The sequence below is a fragment of the Cervus canadensis genome, chromosome 24 (genome assembly GCF_019320065.1).
Source record: "Cervus canadensis isolate Bull #8, Minnesota chromosome 24, ASM1932006v1, whole genome shotgun sequence".
Lineage (NCBI taxonomy): Eukaryota > Metazoa > Chordata > Mammalia > Artiodactyla > Cervidae > Cervus > Cervus canadensis.
Genome location: NC_057409.1, coordinates 47,887,740 through 47,910,653, shown reverse-complemented (window position 1 = coordinate 47,910,653; position 22,914 = coordinate 47,887,740). Strand labels below are relative to the sequence as shown.

At 43.9% G+C, this 22,914-nt stretch overlaps 1 protein-coding gene across 3 annotated transcripts in view; it reads right to left on the bottom strand.

The window, feature by feature from the left end:
* ANKRD44 (ankyrin repeat domain 44) overlaps positions 1 to 22,472 on the bottom strand; it is a 306,281-nt gene extending 283,809 nt beyond the window's left edge. Inside the window, exon 1 of one of the 3 annotated variants that reach the window (XM_043445412.1) lies at positions 22,221 to 22,472. In XM_043445412.1, the coding sequence (XP_043301347.1) occupies positions 22,221 to 22,247 (27 nt within the window). In that variant the 5' untranslated portion in view covers positions 22,248 to 22,472. The remainder of the gene's footprint in view (positions 1 to 22,220) is intronic. The other 2 variants (XM_043445414.1, XM_043445413.1) reach the window with 2 other exon arrangements.
* Positions 22,473 to 22,914: the final 442 nt, after the last annotated feature.

The window sequence follows — 22,914 nt, the reverse complement described above, 5'->3', positions numbered from 1 at the left end:
AAGAGTCAGTCAGTGGAGTTCGTGTGATTCCATAAAAGCTACCAGTGGCATCCAGATCCCCCCTGCTCCTCTTCTGGGTCCTGATCTGCACACAGTAGCCCACCCGTGATGCAGCCACTGGAGGAACGGGATCAAAGTGTGGAAAATCAAGGGCTACAGTGACTTGCCGAGCTATGGGAAATATTCTAGTTGGATGTTGAAGCTTTAATGCCTGGCTCTAGTAGGGTAATGACTCTCACTCCTTTCTCATAAACATGCTAAGCACATTTTTACTTTCTCCAGAAACCAAATCCCTCTGTGACTTTATGACTTACAGCCATAACCAAGAGCCTCTTACACATTAACAGTCTACTGTCACAGCCCTAAGGACTTGGCCTATTTGTTAAGTCTTAAGCATGCCCCCCTCACAAATTCCTGCAAAATAAACCCTGGTTAATAAACAGATTACAGAAAAACAAAAAGGAAAGAAAATACAAACTCCATTTGTGGCTGACAAAAAACCTGCACAGAGCTTAAAGAAATGAACAAAATGATACAGTATCAGAGTCTGAAGACGAGATGTCAATGCAGTCACCTCTGGGGCAAAATCAAGGTAGCCAGTTTTCATCACTGAGTACTAGTGGAAGTGACTCAACAATTCCAACTCCCACACTAAATCCCTGAGTCCAAGATCTAATTCTGGGTTAGTCTGATAGAGCTGCCGACCCCAATTTACAGAGAAAAGGGGCAGTCTGGACAACTTGGCACGAGGCAGAGACCCCTTCCATTTGGTCATTGGAGCTGGTTGACTAACATAGTCATTTGCTACTCTACACAAGTTTTCCATGACACTATTAAAGCACATAGTCCTTTCCAAACGTCTTTTACCTCAATAGAGTCCATTTCCACCTTGCAATAAAATTAAGCAAGGTGGTGCGAACCTATGAATGGTAGACCGCCAGGCTCCTCTGTCCATGGGATTACCCAGGCAAGAATACTGGAAGTGGGTTGCCATTTCCTTCTCCAGGAGATAGTCCTAACCCAGGGATTGAGCCTGGGTCTTCTGCAGGGCAAGCAGGCTCTTTACCAACTGAGCCACCATTCTATTTAATACTAGTTCTCTTGATCTGAAAACAATCTGTTTATTTAATACAAAGACCTCTTTTAATGCTATCAAAATGGCAGTCAAAGTTGGTTTAGAATCTTTAAGTAATTTCTAAGGATAGAAAGAATCTCTATTTACTACACCTTGTGTTTTTTTTTTAATGCTTCTCCTCAGTTCTCCTAGAAATATTTAACTTGATTTTAAACAACCTAAAGTACTCATGTGCTTGTGAAGCTGAACATTTGGTTTTCATCCAAACTGTTAAAAAAAATATACCACTTTGGTAAGCAGGAAAAGACCATAGAATGGAAACAGACTTAAGATCCCTAAAAGTTCCAAAATTTTCTTATCCTATTATATTTTAAAAAGGAATCTATCCAACTATCCGACATTCTAGAGAAGGCAACATTATGGAAATAATGAGATCAATGGTTGCCAAAAGTTAGGGAAGACGGATGAATGGGCAGAACACAGAGGGCTTTTAAAAGGGTGGTGAAACCACTCTGTGTGATACTATAATGGTGGACACATGTCATTCAATATTTGATAAAACCCACAGAATGCACAATACCGAGAAGAACTCTAATGCAAACTATAGACTTTGGGTGATAATGATGTGTCAGTCCAGGTTCAGAGATTGCAACAAATATACCACTCTTGTTCCAGACGCTGAGAGTGGATGAGGTTGTGGGGATAGGTGGCTGGGACTATCCAGCCACAGCGGAACTCTGTAGTTTCGGCTCTTTTCTGCTGTAAACCCAAAACTGTTCTAAAAAATAAAATCTTTGTTTAAAAAAGAAGTAACATTGCTACACAGCCTAGTTACAGGTATATATCCTCCAACTGAAAAAAAAAATTAGGTAGAATAGTTGAGGAAGAGGTTAAAACTCCCGTCGCCAGAAAAAAGTGTAAGGAAAAGTCACTGTGCTGCTGGGCCTGCCTCGTGACATTACAGAATACTCGGCAGAACAGACGTGTTTCTGTTTGGCCTAGAGATGAGCAGGAGGAGCCAGCAACACCAGTCATCAGAAGATGAGCATTCTCTTTGGACAACCATGTTTGACGCTGTTGAAATACTGCACAGCAATGCCAGACAAAGCCATTCAACACACACATACAACCAGTACATCATTTTTAATTTTATGTCTAGATATTTCACCTCGTTTTTGGTAAAATAACTTCCCAGATATACTATTTCCATCTCAAAGAATCAGGGGATTTGTTAGCTAATTTCAGAATTGATGAACTAAGTAACTATCAGATGTTCTCCCACAAGCAGCTGCTTTGCTAAAAATGTTATAAAAGCAGAAATCTAGGTCTTTAAGGGTCTTGGAGAAGACTCTTGAGTTCTCTGGACTGCAAAGAGATCAAAGCAGTCAATACTAAAGGAAATCAATCCTGAATATTCACTGGAAGGACTGATGCTGAAGCTCCAATATTTTGGCCACCTGATGCAAAGAACCAACTCATTTGAAAAGACCCTGATGCTGGGAAAGATTGAAGGCAGGAGGAGAAAGGGATGACAGAGGACAAGACGGTTGGATGGCATCACCAACTGAATGGACACAAGTTTGAGCAAGCTCCAGGAGATGGTGAAGGACAGGGAAGCCTGGAGTGTGCAGTCCATGAGGTCGCAAAGAGCTGGACACCACTGAGCGACTGAACAACAAAAAAGTCTTTAAATGTAACAAATGAGCTTTCCAAGACATCAAATTCTAATTAAACTTTAAATTTTAATGAGAAACACCATTGCTAACTAATATCCTGCAATTACTATGGTAGAGAGTGGAATATGCAGAGGAGCACACAGACTCCAGATTCAACACATCTGAGAGAAGTCTTCCCAAGCATCAGAGTTTCACAAGTCAGAGAGATAAGTTCTCAAAACATCCACACACATGAAACAAACTTCCCATCAAGGATCTAGTTACTAGAATTATCCTTCAGAAACACACAGATCATGAAAGAAATGTTATTTGGGTTAATTAGTTTAAAAATCTTCTAAGTGAGAATATATATAAAGCCCTATTATATATACCCCTCCACCTTATCTTCAAAAGTTCGTTTTAACACATGAGCCTAGTTTTTCAAAATTGTAAACACAAGCTTTTCAAAGGAGATCTACTGCCTATGAGAATTGACTAGCATGTCTCATTCACACCCGAGGTGACCCAGCTGGCCAATGGACGGGACTCTGGGAGCACAGGGATGCACAGGTCACCCCCATGATGACATCACCTCTTCCAGGCTTGCCTCGTCTCTCAAGGAGTGGCTTCATGTGGGGACCCTGCACCCCTGGAGCACGGGAAGCTTCAGGGAGAGGTCCACAGGCACAGGCTGTGTGTAGGAATCATGGTCCACATCCTGGGCTTCCAAATGTCTACCTTTCCAAAAGGCATCTACCAACAAAGGTCCATCTAGTCAAGGCTATGGTTTTTCCAGTGGTCATGTAGGGATGTGAGAGTTGGACTATAAAGAAAGCTGAGTGCAGAAGAATTGATGCTTTTGAACTGTGATGTTGGAGAAGACTCTTGAGAGTCCCTTGGACTGCAAGGAGATCCAACCAGTCCATCCTAAAGGAGATCAGTCCTGGGTGTTCAATGGAAGGACTGATGCTGAAGCTGAAACTCCAATACTTTGGCCACCTGATGTGAAGAACTGACTCATCGGAAAAAACCCTGATGCTGGGAAAGATTGAAGGCAGCAGGAGACGGGAATGACAGAAGATGAGACTGTTGGATGGCATCACCGACTCTATGGACAAGAGTTTGAGTAAGCTCCGGGAGTTGGTGATGGACAGGGAAGCCAGGCATGCTGCAGTCCATGGGGTCACAAAGTCAGACATGACTGAGCAACTGAACTGAACTGTGGTTCAGAAGTGTGCTTTTTTTCTTTTTTTACTGCTTCTTCACACATCTCTCTTGAGGATCTTTCTTCTCCCACGTGACAAAAGCAGACTTACCCCTCACACATTCTGATTCTGACTGAGGGAACTGCCTGCGAGGTGTTAAACTTGCTGGGGCCAACACAAGGGCACATTCAAAATACTGCAGGTCAAGAGAGCTTTCGCTGAAGAACACCCCATACCATGCCAGCAATTACGTTCTCCACAAACGTGAATTAACTTAAAACAAGAAAGCAAGCCTCATCCAGGGATTAAGAAAGGCATTTCAAATAAGAATGTTTGACTTCACATATTTTGTTAATAATTTATCAAACTTTATAATATGTTTATGTTTTGACAAATTGTTGATATATATAAGCTCAATCCAGAAATCTATTTAATTCTTACCACCTTAGGATCATATTTTTATTGCAAAGTATCACTGGATAATCAGAGGGGTTTTTTTTGACACATTACATTTGATAAAATTCTGTGTGAGAAAGTAGAATGGAAGTATGAATTCAAGGAGGAAAAGGAACAATGTAAAAAGTTCCTACTATTAAAGTGCTTGTTCCTGTATTTTTAAGTGATGATGGAGTATATCAAATCACAACAGTGTTTAAATTCCCTTCTTTACATTTTAAACAATAATAACTTTATTTTAAAAGTCAATATTTACATTATGTTAGGAATCACATCCTTTGTAGCTTTCTAACTTTATAATGAAAACCTAAAAAATGTGCAAGGGAAAACATAGTTATAAAAATCTTTCAGAGGTGAAAGTTGAGGATAAAGAATGTTGCAGAGCTGTTCTTAAGCATCATTAGATGACCCAGCTTGGCCCTGCCTTTGGTCCCTGCAGGATCACTGGTGGAAATCATATTCTGCTTCTTTTGGGCCTGAATAAGTTCAATACTTTAAATCAAACACCCACATTAAGAGTGACTTCCCGTGCAAGTCTTTAAAGAGCTGTTTCCGTTAAAGCCCATCTAAAATCTTGCAAACATTTAAAAAAAAAAAAAATGATAACCAAACATTTCCTCCTGTACTATTTCCGTGACTGGGGGTGGGGACTAGGGGGAGGCTATTTCAGATCTGCTCACATCATGACAGAATGGGCTATCAGTCACACGATTCCTGATTATTCCTATTTAACAGGGAATCAAGGGGAAAACATCCACTAAGGCACTTTGGCAGTATTTTCCACCACCAATCCTTTACTAGGGCTATTTATATAACAAAATATTCATCACGTCCTATCCTTTCTGGCTTCATTTTAATGATTTCAGAAAAAGGAAAGAGAGGAGGAAGGAACCAGGAAGGATGGTGGGGAAGGAGAAAACACAGCAGCAGATCATTCTGCTGGACCATTCATTCATTCATTCAATGAGTAGTTGCTGATAACCTACTATCGGGTTCACCAGAGCCCCGCACACTAAAAAGTGCGAGGTACAAACACTTTCCCCTAGAAGTGAAGAGCAAACAAATGGCTTAGCTTCCACCTTCCCAAGCCCCACACTGATCAAGGAACTAAAAATGGCTTAAAACCAGAAGTGAGAGGCTCAACCACCACGAAATTTGCCGAGTCCATGTAAGAAGGAAAATGAAAGTACTCATTAAATACATCTGTCTTTAGACATGTCTGAAGATTAGGCAGTTCTGTGAAAAACATTCTCTTCAGATGGCAATTTCAGATACTCCCCATGAAATTAAAAAAAACAAAGGACACTGTGGAGGTATTCTGGGGGTGAGGGCAAGGGAAAGCCTTCGTATTTCAGCACTTTTCCCAGTCACAAGTGTTTTCAAACAAGAATGAATTTCCATGGCCTTCAGGGTATCACGGCTCTTCACCCAAAGTTGAACAGTAGGCAATATTCTTTCGGCCCTGTACACAATGGGCTCACTCTTGTAGACCAGCTTAGAAGTGGGTGGTAACAGTTCTGATCTGGATAATGCAGATGACATGACTCTAGAACCACATAATAATTATCAGGCGGCAGACTTCAGTACTCTATCCTGGGGTGTTTATACAGTGTTTCAAGCTGTATCCTAAATATAACTGTAGAAGTGACAGATGTTTTTACAAGTGCTGTTTAAGAACAGGATAGGCAAACGAAATGCACCTCAGACTGAGCTGGAGGAGAAACAAGAGGTCCACCCCGACTGAGAGTCAGTGAGCCAAGCAACATCCAGAGGCCTCTGTTTCTCCCTCTGAAATATGAGGATCCCAGAGTTCAATTGCCTCCTCCACACGCTTCATAATACTGTTCAGAAAACGGTGGAAGTCCTTTAGGTGCAAAGTCTCTATCAGTGTTTTCTAAAGTTATACACTACAAGAATTTCTTCACAAATCTTCCTAAACAAATCCCTACAGTCTTAATTCTTTCTCTCTGTAGGCTCAGAAGAGAAAAATGAAGTTAACTTTTGTATGAAAAACCACAAAAGTGTGATTATCCTCCAGGTAAAATAAATTAATTTTTTAAAAAAAAGATGACGTGTGTTGACTGACCACCCTTCTGCTCCTCATTAACCAGTTCAAGGCGCCCATCTTCTCCCAAGATCAAAGAGAACTGGCATAGGAAGAGTTTTAGAGTAACTCAAATGCCTCTGGAAGTGCAAAAATAGAATGTAAATTCTCTTTACAAGTACAGTGACATGAACACTGGAAACCACACAAAAACACACACACTCACCCAAACTCATAACGCACACAGAAACTATCAGACTTAGCTTCAGAGAGAACTCTCCAGAAGAGTGAGTAATATTAGATAAGTAGATACTATTGATAATTCTTTCTTAATTTTATAATTTCCATTTGTAATAGTTAACTATACCCTTTAAATTACTTAACTGTTTAAACTGGCTGTCTATAAACCTAAAACCATTTTCATGCCCACATTAATCTGGAGTCCCTACTCAAAGAAACTAAAGATATTATTTTTAGCACACAATGGGAAATAATATTAAGATTTCTGTTTCGCTCTTAAAAATAAGCAGTAAAGTTCTATTCCCCTGTCTTGGCTCTCTTAGAGCATCAAAAGTATATTTTAACTGTTTCAGAGTCCACATCTGGAGTTTAAAAATCCAGTTTAAAAGGCAAATGATTTAAAATATAAACACATGACTTCCTTTTCTACAGTGATTCCTAGAGGGAGGGAAAAAAAGTCTGAGTACAAACAAACTGTTTAAAGAGGATTTTTTTTTTTTTTTAATTAAAAGCATACGAAAAAAGCTAACTAAGCTTCTGCTTTCTCCTGGAAAAAAATAATAAAGGCAAGACTCCCCCATCTTAATCTAATTAAATCTAAATTAAAGTTCAGTTTAGGTAATACCAAGGCTGTAAGAGGGCAGCCCTTAATTTCTGAAGAGTATGGTTCCAAGCGTGTGCTTGCATTAGAGCAAGGGTTGGCAGACCTTCTGCAAAGAGTCAGTAAATATTTTCAATGCTGCAGGTCATATAGGCCCTGTCACAAGGACTGCCCTCTCAAGGCCTGAAAGCACCACAGAGACAGTACATAAACAAATGAGGGAGGCTAGATTCTGTTTTATTTATGGACTCTGAAATGTGAATGTCATATAATTTTCATGTGTGTCAAAATATGACTCTTTGATCTCTTTCAACCACTTAAAAATGTAAAACCTCTTCCCACAGGCCATGTAGGCAGTAGGCCGAACCTGGTCTGTGCGCAGTGAGTGGTCTGCCAGCCTCTGAGTCAATGTCATAGAAGACTGGATGGGGGGTCAGCTCATCTTAGTCAACGTCCTTAGCACGTAAAGGAAACCGAGGCCCAGAGAGGTGTGATGACCACCAGGATTTCCCAGCAAATTCACAGCAGAAATGGAGGTGAGAATTAGATCTCAGGAAAGGCTAATTGAAAAGGTAAAGCAGTGATGAAGAAATGCCCATCTTGAGTTCAACTCAAATGGACAGGCAGTGGGTGCTCAACACCAGAGATGTCACAGCAAACTAGTCACCAGCAATAGGAGTCTTCAGTACCTGCCCACCCACTGTGTAAAACAATTTAACAGCTGCCTGCCCACTACACTGATTCTGGGAGAAGGCAATGGCACCCCACTCCAGTACTCTTGCCCGGAGAAGCCCATGGACGGAGGAGCCTGGTGGGCTGCAGTCCATGGGGTCGCTAAGAGTCGGACACGACTGAGCGACTTCACTTTCACTTTTCACTTTCATGCACTGGAGAAGGAAATGGCAACCCACTCCAGTGTTCTTGCCTGGAGAATCCCAGGGACGGGGGAGCCTGGTGGGCTGCTGTCTACAGGGTCGCATAGAGTCAGACATGACTGAAGCGACTTTGCAGCAGCAGCTTACTGATTCTGAGGATTCTGTATCAGCGGTGAGGACCCAAAGATGAGTCAGATACCCATCAGTCTGACTCCGGTCTTCTGGGTACATAGCCCTGCTCATTTCTTCTGCAACCAAAATAACAACCTCCACTTTGGTTATTCTGATCCTAGAACTCCAAGAAAAAAGGTCCATGTGGCTGAAGAGCAGAGATCAATGTTAAAAATTATTTTAAAGAACAGAGTAGAGAAGGGACGGCCAACTTCAGCCTACATTCAACGGCATGTCCAACAGTCACCTCAGAAAGCAACATGGTCAACCTCCCTCTCATTCCTACCTCCTTCTCTCTTTTATAAAATATGTTTGCCTCTTCCTATTAATATTTTCTTTATTTAATCTTCTCTTTTTTATTTTTTTGGTGGGGCTTCTCTGTGGCTCAAAAGGTAAAGAATCCACCTGCAATGCAGGAGACCTGGGTTCAAACCCCTGGAGAAGGGAGTGTACCAATTCTTATTTTCATTTTCCCTTCATTCTTTTTATTTTGCCCTACACTTTCACTGGGCATAAATTCAACTGAAATACACTTTAAAATTAAAATACACACATGTATCCAATGATGTTTAACTTGCCTCCTTTCTAAATAGCATTCTGTAGTTTTAAGAGAAAAAAAGACTCCAAAGTAAAGTGACTGTTTACAAAGGTTCTATCATCTGACTCTTTTAATCACATTTTTTTTTTCAGAGAAATTTAGGGTTTTCTATCCTATTCATTCAAGGCTTGAAGTTTTATACCAGTGTTACCAGTGTTTTTTAGAAATTCCATCATGATGATATTTTACAAAGTTTGCTCTATCAACTATTTTGTTCTTACACACTTCCTCAGAAAAGACACCGTTATATACTTCTGTGAAGAGGAAGTGGCATTCTTATAAGTAATTTTCAGTTCTTTTTGACAACTTAAATCAAGAATGACTGCAAACACCTCAGAATTTTTTCAATGCACAGTTATTCTCCTATCTAAACATAAGATTCTTCAGTCAAATTAAGTGAATAGATGTGTTTAAATGAAAGAAAAAGGAAGGACCAAAATGCTACAATTCAAACCTCTGGATGGAGATTTCACAATAATAAAACACTTCCTACTAATATTGTTTAAGTTAGAGAGAAAGCTGACCAGATAAATGGGCATAAACTTAAAACATAATCAAAACCATATTTTAATTGAAATTAAAGAGCTGAAATGGACCCTAGAGCGCTAGTTGCTTCAATCTGACAGAGGAGGAACCAACTAGAGACCAAAGACTACTGAGCGCCTACCATGAGCCGCTTGCTGGACAAAGGCTTTTCTCACTTCATTATCACAACCTTCCCATCAAGTATTTATTACACCTATTTTATCAAGGAAAGTGGTGTCATGGCAAGACTGATACAGCTAGTTAGGAGCAGAGATGTTCTTATAGCCCAGATTTCCAGGTATCAATTTAAGGATCCTTTTAACTATGCCACTCCCATGTAATATTTTTGGAAATTGCTCATTGTGATGTCACAATATTTTAAAACATTATAAACACAGAAATAGAGTACCCTAGAACCTTGACATAAGACTCTTTGCTAAAGAACAGAGCTCCTCAAAGCAAGATTATTCCTTCTTGACTGCTAAGAAAAGAAGCATTAGCAGTTAAACATTATATGTACCTCATGGACCCCAAGACATAATTGTATTGAGGCTCCTAGGCACCTAAAACCCTATTCACTTGGCTTCTAAATGACTTCATGACAGTATCAGTTACTCAAGTTGTAGTTAGCCATTTCTCATTTATAGTCTACTCTGACATCTGGACTCCATTAAGAAGGATAGGGAAAGATTTTCACACTTGCAGAAATAAATGAAGATATTTCAGCACGCCTAAAGAAATACTGAAATCCCTGGAGCAAGGAGCAACACCCATTTCCTGTCCAGGTAAGAAGGGAAGCTGCGGGGAGGGTGGGGACAGCAGGGTCATTAAAATTGAGACCTGTAACTGCTTGCTGTCTTAAAAAACCACCAGGATTAAATAGAAATGAGGTTAAAATGTTAATGTAACAAAATTATTTCTTGGCAACTCTAGTACCTAAATTGCGCTGGAAAAACCTTACCCTGAAAGAGTTCACAAAAACAAAGCCAGGTCTTCCTGTGACTTTAAGGCAGAGACTCAAATATCTAACTGGAGTCATGTGGGCCACTTTGACTAAGTCAACAGGTGGGGTGAACCTCACCACTAACTCAGAAGCATACTGCTTTAGTCAACAAAACTAGCAGAATTGTGTGCGTTTCTGACAATCAAGAGGATTCTAAAAATTCAACTGAAGATATTCCATCAAGTGAGAGTGAAGGGCTCAGAAGGGGCACAAAAGGAGCAGGAAGAAGTAAAAAGAAAGAGAAACCATTTCCAGAAAGAGTAAGTCACTAAAATATTTTAAGTGTCCTGGTCAAATATTAAGGGTTTGTGGGGGATTTCTTGTTTTCTATGATAAGGATCTTCTTTTTAAACATAACCACAATACCATATTCATACTTTAAGTCATCAAAGAGCCAAGGATCCAAATGTCTCCATCTCTTAGAAGTATGTTAGTTTACATCAGAATCCAATTAGTCTTAATTCTCATTTAATCTATATATTTCCCCTCCATCTTTCTTTTTTCTTGCATTTTTTTTAAAAAAGAAATGAGGTCTTATTGTAGAATCCCCATAGTCGGCATTTTTTAATTAATTTTTTAACTTATTAAGGATTCCCTGGTGGCTCAGTGGTAAAGAATCCGCCTTCAAATGCTAGAGACACAGACTTGATACCCAGTCTGGGAAAATCCCACATGCCACGGGGCAGCTCAGCCCACACGCCACAACTACTGAGCCTGCGCTCTAGAGCCGGAGCCAAACAACTGAGGCTCAAGTGCCCCAGGGCCCGTGCTCCTAACAAGAGAAGCCAACAGTGAGAATCCCATCCACGGCACTACAGTGACCCCTGCTCGCCACAACTAGAGAAAAGCCCACGCAGCAACAAAAACCCAGCACAACGACAAATAATTTTTTTTTTAATGTGTTGGGTTAAAAACAGGCCATCTCTACACCTACTACATTATTCCATCAATGTCCCACACCATGAAGACTATCCAGTCTCTTTCAATGCTACTCCAGGATACACGTTTGTCCAAAAAATGTTGCCATGACAAGTAATATATGCAACATTCTATTCATGTACTAGAGGGTGTCATGGAGACAGAAGACCCATAGGTAACACCTTACCTTATGCTATAGTACTTTTGGAACAATCTGGGGTACAAGTTAGTTTTTAAAAGATTATGCCTAAGCAACAAATGGAAATAATGAGCTCTGTCCAAATGTAAACTCATTTAGGTCTCCAAGAGAGGATACACAGTACCTATCAGGAGAATTCAAATGAGAAAGATTCGTTATTAATAATATACATACACCTCTCCTACCAAGTTTGCACATTAACTATTTCTTCCTTTAGTTCTTCTGCCTTACTAGAATGAACCCAGTGTTTCAGTAAATACACAGTCCTCAAATACATGGTATGTCATTCATCTGGGATGCCTTCCACCACCATCTTGCTGCCTAAATAATTTCTTTCTTCAAGGACGAGTTGGACTCGCTCTAGCTCCCTGAAACCTTTACCCATCTCTGGACTCCTGGAGTCCCTAATTAGTACCCCCAAAATGTAGTCTAAACCTGCACTATAGCTGCTTTGAGAACAATAGTGCACATGTATTGAATAAAGATTTGAGGAAGGCCTTCCATGTACAAGGCATTCAAGGTCATCTCTAACAAGACCATGAGCTCCATGAGGAAAAGGGTCTCTTGTGATGCTATACCTATTTCAGGAGTCCAGAAGCACAGCGGCTAAGAATGTGTACTTGAAGTCAAGCTTGCCCAGATGTGTTGAATCCCAGACTCATAATTACTTAACCTCTCAGATCTCATCGTCATCATCTGTAAAATAGCATGATAACAGCCAGTCTTTCATAGAGATGTTATTAGGATCAAATCACATAAAGCATGAGTATTATCTTGTCTCCTCATTACCAATTCTTTCTAGTCGTATCTGTTCTTATCCTTTGTGGAAAGAAGGAGTAGAGGACTCCAACAGAGTTACTGCCATGGAGATGGAGTTCATTAAACACGCCTTGGTGGTTTGAATACATGGAAGATGCACTGTGCCATGGGTGTGGGTGTCCCGTTCCAAAGTATTTAAGGTCCCTTTTCCGAGTGTCGCCCTGATACTTTCCCTGTGAAGAAAAGGAGCTTGCTCAGAACTAAATACAATGTAAACCTACCTCCATCCAAATTTAAAAAGAGGGGAAACAAGAAAAAAAAAAAAGACCAAAAGTGATATTTTATCTTCTGATGGGGCCAACTGATGGATGAATGTGAGAGTTGGATTATAAAGAAAGCTGAGCACTGAAGAATTGATGCTTTTGAACTGTGGTGTTGGAGAAGACTCTTGAGAGTCCCTTGGACTGCAAGGAGATCAAACCAGTCAACCCTGGGGGAAATCAGTCCTGAATATTCATTGGAAAGACTGATGCTGAAGCTGAAACTTCAATACTTTAACCACCTGATTCGAAAAACTGACTCATTGGAAAAGATCCTGATGCTGGGAAAGATTGAAGGCAGGAGGAGAAGGGGACAACAGGGGATGAGATGGTTGGATGGCATCACTGACTCAATGGACATGAGTTTAAGTAAGCTCCGGGAGTTGGTGATGGACAGGGAAGCCTGGAGTGCTGCAGTCCATGGGGTTGCAAAGAGTCAGACATGACTGAGCGACCGAACTGAACTGGAGCCAAAAATTTACTCTGACTTTTGTTTGAATGGAAACCCAAGAAGCTCTGCTTACAGAAATTTTTGAGTACCTCATGAGTGAAAATCTTTTGAACATGAACATATAAACATATACACATACATACATGTTTATTTCACTCAAATAGTCACTGAGCAGTCACTGTGTGCCTTACACTGTTCTAAATGCTTGTAAGTAACAGAGCAAAGATTTTTGTTGCTGTTGCTCATTCTGTCCAGCCTTTAGGAAGTCGGGCCTGAGGGAGGGGTGCTCCTGGCATGACCAGTTGTTGCTGAAACCCTTTACCTCTGCCCGAAGCGCAGTGAGGTCAAACAATGCCAACACTGAGCTCGGAACAGGGCGAAGTTCACTGCAGGCCCATGCCAAGGGCACGGGTGGCTCGCGCCTTAAAAACCCCAAACAAGGCTGATTCATGTCAGTGTATGGCAAAAACCACTACAATATTGTAAAGCAATTAGCCTCCAACTAATAAAAATAAATGGAAAAAAAAACAACCCCAAACTCCCCAAGAGCTTTCAGTAAAGTTCCTTCCTAGGAAAGGTGAGGGAGGTGCCTGGTTAGTTCTTGCAAACTTCTTGGTACCAGATCCTTTGCTCTTGAAGTCAAGCCATGGTCAGGTAACAATGTTGCTGTAAATCTTCACCAAACATTCTTCTCTGTTCTGACAAGAAAGGACAAAGTCCCAAGGCTCAACTTTCACCCTTTGAGGTCCAGGTCCTGGCTAAGAGAAGAGAGATCTCAGGGCCAGGTCCTCAGATCCTAACCAGTCATCATCACTGATGAAGCCGGGCACCCAGGACACGACTGGCCCTCAGGTTCCTCAGGCCACCCAAAGCGGGGTAGGGGGATGCGGGTCCCACATTCTGCAACCTATGCAGACAGCTGCTGCTGTTAGGTGCAGAGACAGGGGTGGGGGAGAGCTTCACGGCTGCCTCAAGGCCTGGGCCAAGGCTAGTGGGTGGCCTTGGGGAGGGCTCTGGAGCCCTGCAGGACAGGGCCCCCAGCTCACCCGCTAGCCCGAATGTTCAGGGCTGTGTTCAGCAGAGCTCTACTCCACACCGATCGGTGAGGAGCTGGTGGCTGGAGCCAGGGAGAGACCAGCAGACACACGGCTGCATAGATGAGCGGCAGAGGTGAGTGGAGGGCCCGGGGGACACTCCAGACAACAGCGTTTACTCTGGCTGACACTGGAGGGCTGTGAACAGGGAAGCTACATGACCGCAGATCCAGCCCGCCGACAGCTATGCGGAATAGAGTCCTGGGGCCAAGGCTGGATGGGGAAGACTGGTCAGAATGCTACTGCAATAATCTAAGAGATAGTCTGGCCAAGGAGGCAAAAAGTGGAAACGAGAGCTAAGAGGGTTTTATAGTACTAGAATACAACATATATTAAAAATACAAAAAAAAGAATTAAGGATTTTTTAAAGAAATATTCTAATAATTCCTTCCTCAAACTCAATAAGACATCCCACTCACCCCTGGAGTAGAGGTGCCCCCCCTCTCTTGGAGACCACTCTTTAACAATAATTGGCTGGGGGACTTGTCTCAGCTGACCTGAATTTCTGCCTGGCTTTCTGTTCTAACACTTGTCCTGTGTTCACTTCCCATCTTTCTCTTCATTCTGCCACTCTTAGATACCAAAACAAGTTTCTTCCACAGACTGAGCATACCTACCATACAAAGGATGTTGATCGGATGTAGGAATTCCCTGCTTGTAAAAGTCTGTGGTCTTTGGGTCCATTGCACACAGTATCTGGGTGGGGCCAATGGTTGGGAAACAGACTTGTTAGACCCAGATGTTATGGTGGAGTTCAACAGAACAGGATTAACAGAATCCAAGCCGTTTGCTAAAGCAGCCCCCTCTGCTGAAGACTACAGCAGCCCCAGCTCACCACAGCTCTCAACAGAAAAACCTGGGGTCTACAAGTTTACTCCCCTTGCCCGCAAGAGGCTCAAGGAGTCTCAAAGCCCCAGAGAGAAAAGCCTTAAGGGTTCTGAATATGCCCTAGAAGATGGCATTTTAGGGGAAAGTATCCCTGATTCTTAGGCAGAACGGTGGGTGCCAGAAGGGAAATCAGAAGTTCACGGAAGGCAGATACCTTTTGAAACCAGATTCCATGAGTTTAGAAGAGGTTGATACTGAAGTACCTGGGCTGCTCTCTTAGAATGTTGGAATGCTGGAAGAATTTAGAAGACTCCCCACCCACCCACTCCCATGTAACAAAGAAACTAACGCCAGGAGTTGTTCAAAGCTACACAACTATGAGAAAAAGAACCACGAGTAGAATCCAGATCTTTGTATTCCTAGTCAAGAGGTACTTTAAAAATAAATGAAAGCAAAATTAAAGAATTTAGCATAGAAATCTTTAGAAACAGGTTATAACTGTGATTAAATCTTGCAGGAGACACGGGTTCAAGCCCTGATCCAGGAAGATCCCACATGCACCACAACTATTGGGCCGGTGCCCTGGAGCCCAAGCTCTGCAACAAAAGAAGCCACTACAATAAGAAGCCCACACACTGCACCTACAGTAGCCCTCGCTTGCCACAACAGCAGCAAAGACCCAGAACAGCCAAATAAATAAATAAAATAAAATAAAAGATACCTTAGAAAGTTACACAGGGGTGCGAATGAGGGGATTAGAGACAAATGAAAGCCAAGAATTATAGGCAAACATTGGCTTAGTAGAGCTTAAAATGGCCCAAAGGTGGACTACATGATTATTTTCTTTGCTTGGCCCAATTAATAGAGTACTAGACAATTTTCAGTTTTCAAAAGGAGAGACAAGTGAAAGAACCGTTAAAAGCTTTGATATGATCATTAAAAAACTAGTGGTTGTGAGTCATTAATTTCAACCACTTGGGGCTACCAACTCTCTTAGAAGCACGAACACAACAAAATACCTGCTCTCCTAACTTCTGATGGCAGAGCACAAGGCGAAGATGATGTTGGCCAAAGGGGAGTAAAGGAATAGTCAATAAAATTGATCATCTATGAAATGAATAATAAATATAAATGATAAAATGAATAATCTTAGATAATCGTGGCTTATCTATAAAATAAAAGTGGGGGACAGGGCAGGAATCAGTTCCCAAATTATTGACTTTGGAACTGGATGTGAACTGTTTGACTTGGATAGCTGGAGAGCTCAATTAGAGTTCACCTGCACACACCCTCCTTGGCCACTGTACCACCACCACCCATGGAGGGCAAGGCACACAGCAAGCGGGTGGAGCCTGGGCACTGGAGAGGCAGCCAGTCCACTCTCTTCATTTCATAAAGAGGAGCCTCAGGCCCACAGGGAGAAGGCAATGGCACCCCACTCCAGTCCTCTTGCCTGGAAAATCCCATGGACGGACGAGCCTGGTGGGCCACAGTCCATGGGGTTGCGAAGAGTCGGACACGACTGAGTGACTTCATTCTCACTTTTCACTTTCATGCATTGGAGAAGGAAACAGCAACCCACTCCAGCGTTCTTGCCTGGAGAACCCCAGGGACGGGGGAGCCTGGTGGGCTGCCGTCTATGGGGTCGCTCAGAGTCGGCCACGACTGAAGGACTTCACAGAAGCAGCAGCGGCAGAGGCAGCAGGCCCACAGAGGCTAATCCAACTGGCCAAGGGTTGGCCAAGCCACCGTATATGCCACCTCCCCCTCACCCTATGTCCACAGCAAACACTGATTATCAACCATCACATTTCCCCACCTCCGGCTGCAAGAGCTACTGCGCTTCTGACATATTCCTCCTACAATCTCCCCTCCCCGCCACACCCACCCCTTCCCAGCTAACTGGTCAGAGCTAATGCATGAGAAAAAAACCCAGTTTCCAACTCTGGCCTTACAGAAGGTCATAAAATAGTCTTTACTATACTGCTTCAGTGTAAGTCTGGCTGGAAAGAGAGTGACTAGGTTTGCTGGGGACAGCCACACCTGTTTCCTCAATCTAATATTTAATAGTATTCTGTATCATTCTCAAAGGCATCCCAGTTTGAATCAAAATAGTATGGCCATCCATGTTCTATGTAACTCCTAGTCAACCATAAACACATATCTGTTTTTTGAGTACATGGTGTTTCAGGAAAAAAAAACAAAACCTGACCCAGTCACCAGCAGTTTTACAGGATGTTTTCAAATAATACTAAACCCAAATAATCCTTGAAAGGGCCTCACCACTACTCCCACCAACCTCTATTATACAATGAGCTTCCATATGGAATTTTCCTTGGGATAAAACAAAAAGGAGAACCACAGTTTATGTAAGTTTGGAAACCATAGGATTATCAGATCTCTGTAGCCCCTATTTTTAAATTATTTCCTGTTCTACTTTCACCTATAAAAATTCACATTATATTGATGACACAGAAATCGTTTTAAAAAATGTTTCAGGCCTGTTGCTGGCACAAACAAGTGTGCCTTTTTGGAGTTTATATTTACTCTCTGTTTAGAGAAAAAGAGGAAGTAAAAGTTGAAACCTTAAAAAAAGTTTCAGTCAATCCAGGGCTAGACCTTGTGTACCACGGTTGTATTTACACTAACACAGCCAGTTGTTTATTGACAGGCATAAATTTCAGTTTATTTGGAAAAGCCATTGGTCTAACCATCATAGGTATAACCTTTATGCTCAAGAGAAAGATATCATCAGGTGGAAAATTTTAAATTCTTACCTGGCTACCCAGACAGAAGACTAGAAGGAAATATATCAAGCTGTCAAGAGTAGCTCTGAGTATACAGATATAGAGACTTCAGATGGTTTAAACAGGTTTTCTTTTTGGTTATCTAGCTTTCTGATTTTTCTACAATGATCATAGTTCATTCGCTAATGACCAAGAAAAAAAAAATCACCAAGTCACCAATCAACACATCATTCTCCAGGGTCAGGAGGTGAGAGGCAAACAGGATAAGCCAGGCACTAGTCTAGCAGGAGCAGAGACCTCAGGACAGCTCCTGACTCTGCCTTGGCCATACCTTGGCCTGGCCCCCGAGCTAGGAGGACTGTGGGACTGTGGCCACCTGATGGCTTCCCGGTAAATAAGAGCAGGCATCTGTGACGGCTTCGGCTACACTGCCCTTTCAACTATCCGAAGAACAGCCATGTGGTGAGGGCCCCACCTGTGCAATCAGACTGCTGCGCAAGATACTGCGCTCCATCACTTACTGGGGGTGTGAGCTCCAACAGGTCAATTAGCCTCTTTACTCATCACCACCACCTACCTCCTCGTATGGCTGTGAGGATTAAGATAGATGATCCACGGCAAGGGCCCAGCATATAATAAGATCACAATAATGTAAGCCATTATTAGGTCTCTGCCATGAAACACCAGTCCTCAAGTGCACTCCCCAAACCACGTGACTGCATCTCAAAACAACCAGAGAAGGGTCCAAAGAATGAAGCTTTTATTTTCCCTTCTCTGCTGAAGGCAGACTGGACACAGAGTTTGCTATAAGCTCAGGGCTGCTGGGAGGACAAGGGCAGCCCAGTAAAATATGTAATGTGCCCCACGCTAGGGGCTAGAAATGCTGCTTTCAAAGTTGCGGGATTTCCAGTTTCCACAGCTGCCAGCCATTGCCTTTGGCAAGGAGGTGACTAAAATGTGAGCCAGGACTTGGCAAGAGGACACCAAACCAGAAGGCCTCCAGGCAGGAAGCTCCAAAAAGGGCCACCTACAGCCAAGAGTCCTGAGAGGAGATGGCATTCTGCTGACACTAGCAAATTCAGGAAAGAATGGTGAACATTTCAAAGGTCCGACAGAACTTACCATTCTGCTTCAGAACTTTGAAAAACTCTGGGGAGGGGGCACCAGGCCAGGTTGAAGATATGACCACATTCTTAAAATCACTGCAATGCTTTCACTATATGACATAAAGAACACCCCCCTCATCCCATAAATTTCAGTATTGCAAGGAATTTCACATCTATCTTTAACTAAGATGTAGTACATTTAGATGTAAAGAAATTCTTCCCGAACTTAAAATTATCTCACTTTACAAAGATATAAACATCCCAATATCCATCGATGAGGAAATAATTACCTTGTTATGTTAATTACATAGGTGAGTGTGTTCTGTGCTGTATAGGGTGATCAGCTTGTCCTGATTTGCCTAGAATTTCCTGGTTTTCGTATCAAAAGTCCCATATCCTTGAAAACCCCTCAGTCTTGGCAAACCAGGATCAGGCCCCCTAACACTATAAGAAAAATGATGTGTATTGTGTGAAGGGGAAAACAGAAGAGACACAGTTACAAATGCAGAAGTGCTCAATGCCAAGTCTATTTGCAGCAATAACTCCTAGTTCCTTTTCATAGTAAAAAAAAAAAAACTAAACCCCACACTTGCCTCTCCCTTCCTCCTTTCTTTTAACTCTCCCAAAACAGAGCTAGGAAAAGGCATTTTCCTCCTCTTGCATGACAGAGATGTCAGCAAGGAACTGACTACTGAGAAGGTGACCACCATCGCCAGCAAGCTCCTGCACCCAGTTTCAGCAGGACAGGAAATGTCACTTCTTTCATGTACGCATGAAACTTATCTATTATAAATCAATGTTATGTCAACTAAACAAATTATAAAACTCAAAAACAAAGACCTAAATAATAAAACAAAAAAGCCAAGACAACTAGTGATTCAGGTTATTAACACAAGAATGTGTCTTCATACTAAAAGTCTAAGAACTCTGACAAAAACAAGATCCACCTTGCAAACAGGGCATTAAACAAATGAGAGGGAATTAACATGTGATTGTTTTAATACACAGCTGAGTGGAGAGGGAGGCATTTCTACAAACTCTAAGGTCCAGACTTGAAGCAAGTGGCTCCCTACATAATGGTGAAGCAAAGCTCCTGTGGCAGGAGTTTAAGCAAAGGGTTTAAGCATCAGAGTTTAAGCCTCTGATGAGGTTAAGAACCAGCTTCTAAGAATTTAGAGTTTCAAACTGAAAGGTAAGACTATATAAGGCAAGAAAGACCACACACTTCCTGGACCTAAGGCCTCCCAGAAACCATACTTGTTCACCACTCTACCCCACCCAGTCCACCTCCTCTCCCTCCAGCTTTGCCCTACAGGCTGTCACCTTCTAGGTGTTCATGAATTTAGAACTCCTTAGTTTCCCGTTATGCATCAGGAGATGGAATCAAACACCCCTCCACAGTGAGACTGGTTTGTTGGGGAAAGGGTGAGGATGTATTCAAAAACACTTTAAAAGGGAAACTCTTTGAAAGTTCTACTCGGATAAGTCCTGGAGAATAATTTTCTAACATCAAAAAATACTTTTCACCAGCGTTGATCCAGATTTGGCAGAGAATGCCTTCTTGTCAGCCTTTCAACACAGCCATTGACAAGACAGAAGAAGGTATCTTAACCATCCCTAGAAGAAAGGACAGGAATCTGGAAGGCAGGAGACAGGAGTGCATCTCTGCCCTACAAGTCAAGAGCTGTGTCCTTGAGGAAGACATGCTTCCCTTGTCTAGACCTCAGTCTCTTGGTTAAAAAAATAAGGATTTGGGTGAAGATCACCTTTGGCATCCCTTCGGCTCTAAAGTTCTATGTAAAATTCTTTTGTGTATGTGAAAATGACAACACCTATTAGAAGCATTTTGTGTACTTTGAAGATGAATATTTAGAAATTAACAGAGAAGTATAGTAACTTGCAATGACAAAGATAACATTACCAAGGCAGACTAAAACCAAAAGATTTAAAACAAGCAAATGTCTAACAGTTGTCAAAGTGTGTGACTAAAAGGTGGGGGGCTGGGGGGAGGGCTAAACTAATATCAACTTACAAGTACTCTTAAATGCTCTGGAACCAATGGAAACAAGTAGATTCAGCACTACCAGCTGCTCCTCCTGCTAAATTTAAGGATAAGTTAATTTTAATTCAGTGATCCCTCCCCCATATAAAAAGAAAATTTTAAAAGCCTGTAAATACTTATAGAAAGCAAAGCAAAACTTTGACTCTAAAGGCAGGAGAACAAATTAATGTGGTGATTGATTGCACTTAAGTCTCAGGAAGTTCTGGCTGGATACTGAGAACAGCGAGGCACCAGAAGCAAAGCCACTTGAGAAGTAGACGTTTAAACACCAAAGACTGGCATGTTTGACCGCCTGTGTCAAAATCAAGTCTGCCTCTCCGCCTACCAGGACCGCAAAACAATGTTCATTTCACTATCCATGAATAAATGGAAAAAGAAATAAAAGCAAGCTGTTTCCTTTTTTCGTAGAAGGAGTTACAGAGTTTTGTCACACGGCTTGGTTGGGCGCTTGTGAGTGCCCATGCCCTCAGAGGAGCAGCGTCCCTAAAGGCAGGGGTGTCCCGTGCCACAGACTTCCAGCGAGGACTGTCAACCGAGCCAGCAAACATCCCCACCTCTCCAAGCAAAGGGCTCCAGAGCCACGCCGTGCTATGGCTTAGCCGGAAAGCGACAGAGCTCGTGAACACAGGCAGAGGGTAGCCCACCGTCTGTGAGTGGAACCCCGGGCCGAACTTCACCTCCTCCAGGGACAGCCGTGCCAGAGATCCCCATCGTGCACCACGCACACACAGCCTCTGGGCTACTAAAGAGGAAGTCAGGGTGTCATGTCAAAAGGATAAAGACAGCCCGACCACACGAGAGCCGCGGTCTGGGCCGGTCTCCAGCTTGGCTGGGAAGAGGGTCCCAGGCTGCGGTCCTTCTCCCTCTCCATCCACCTTCCTCCTCCCGGCGGCGCGCACCAGCCTCCCTCCGGCCCGCCCGGGCTGGCGGAGCCCAAGCTGCGCAGCGCCCGAGGAGCACCCCGAGCTTCCCCTCCCCCTGCCCAGCCCGGGCCCGCGGACAACGCACCCCCGCACGCCAGCCAGAGCCCCGCCGCCCCTTCCCCAGCCCCCGGGGCGCCCCGGCCGCCCAGCCGAGCGCGCAGTTCCGACGGCCCAGGGCGGGGACCGAGCCGGGGAGGAGGGCTGCAGCCGCCGGCTTTCGGAGCAGCCGGCGGCCGCACACACTCCTCCCCTTCGCCGCAAGTAAACAGCTCGCGGGCGCGCTCCGCGCCGCGCCCCCATCCCCCCGCCGGGCCCCGCGCCGCCCTGCGCCCGCGCGTCCCGCCCGCCGGAGCCGCCGCCCCTACCTGGTCGGTGAGTTTGAGCACGGCCATTCTTCCGCTCCTTCGCGCGCACACACATACAGGTCCCCGGCCCGCAGATGTCACGCCAGGAGCCGGGGAAGCGGAAGGGATTGCCAAGGGAAGGGAAAAAAATCTGGCTCCCGAATTTGACAGCCCTCCCCCTGCCCCTCCTCCGCCGCCGCCTTCTCCTCCTCCCGCCGAGAGGCTGACACTGGCTAGTAGGGTTTGCAGCCGAGCCCGCCCGCCTTTATACAGGAAGTACCGGCTGCTGCCAGCCGGGCCGCCACTGACATCACCGCGCGCTGCCTCGCTCGCCGCCGCGCCGCCTGGGCCGACGCTGCCTCCTGCCGCCCGCGGCCGCGCCTCGCAGCCCGCGGCTCGCGGTGCTCGCCGGCTCCCGCACCGGGCGCGCCGCGGTGGGGTCAGACCGCCGCCTGCTTCCGGCACCTGCACACTGCGCCCGGGCTGGCGGAACCCGGCCCCGGCCGCCCGCGCTGCCCCCACGCCGGGCGTCCACGGCTAGAGGCCCCCGGGCTGGGGAGGGGTGGGGGGTTACTGATCGTGACCCCCCCCGCCCTGTCTCACCATCCCCCCGCACACACACACGCGACCTCGTGAGCACCCCCTGTGGATACACCCGAGGGGCTTTAAAGGCTGCATTCACTCGTAGCCAATTTCAAACCAGGAGATTGGACCA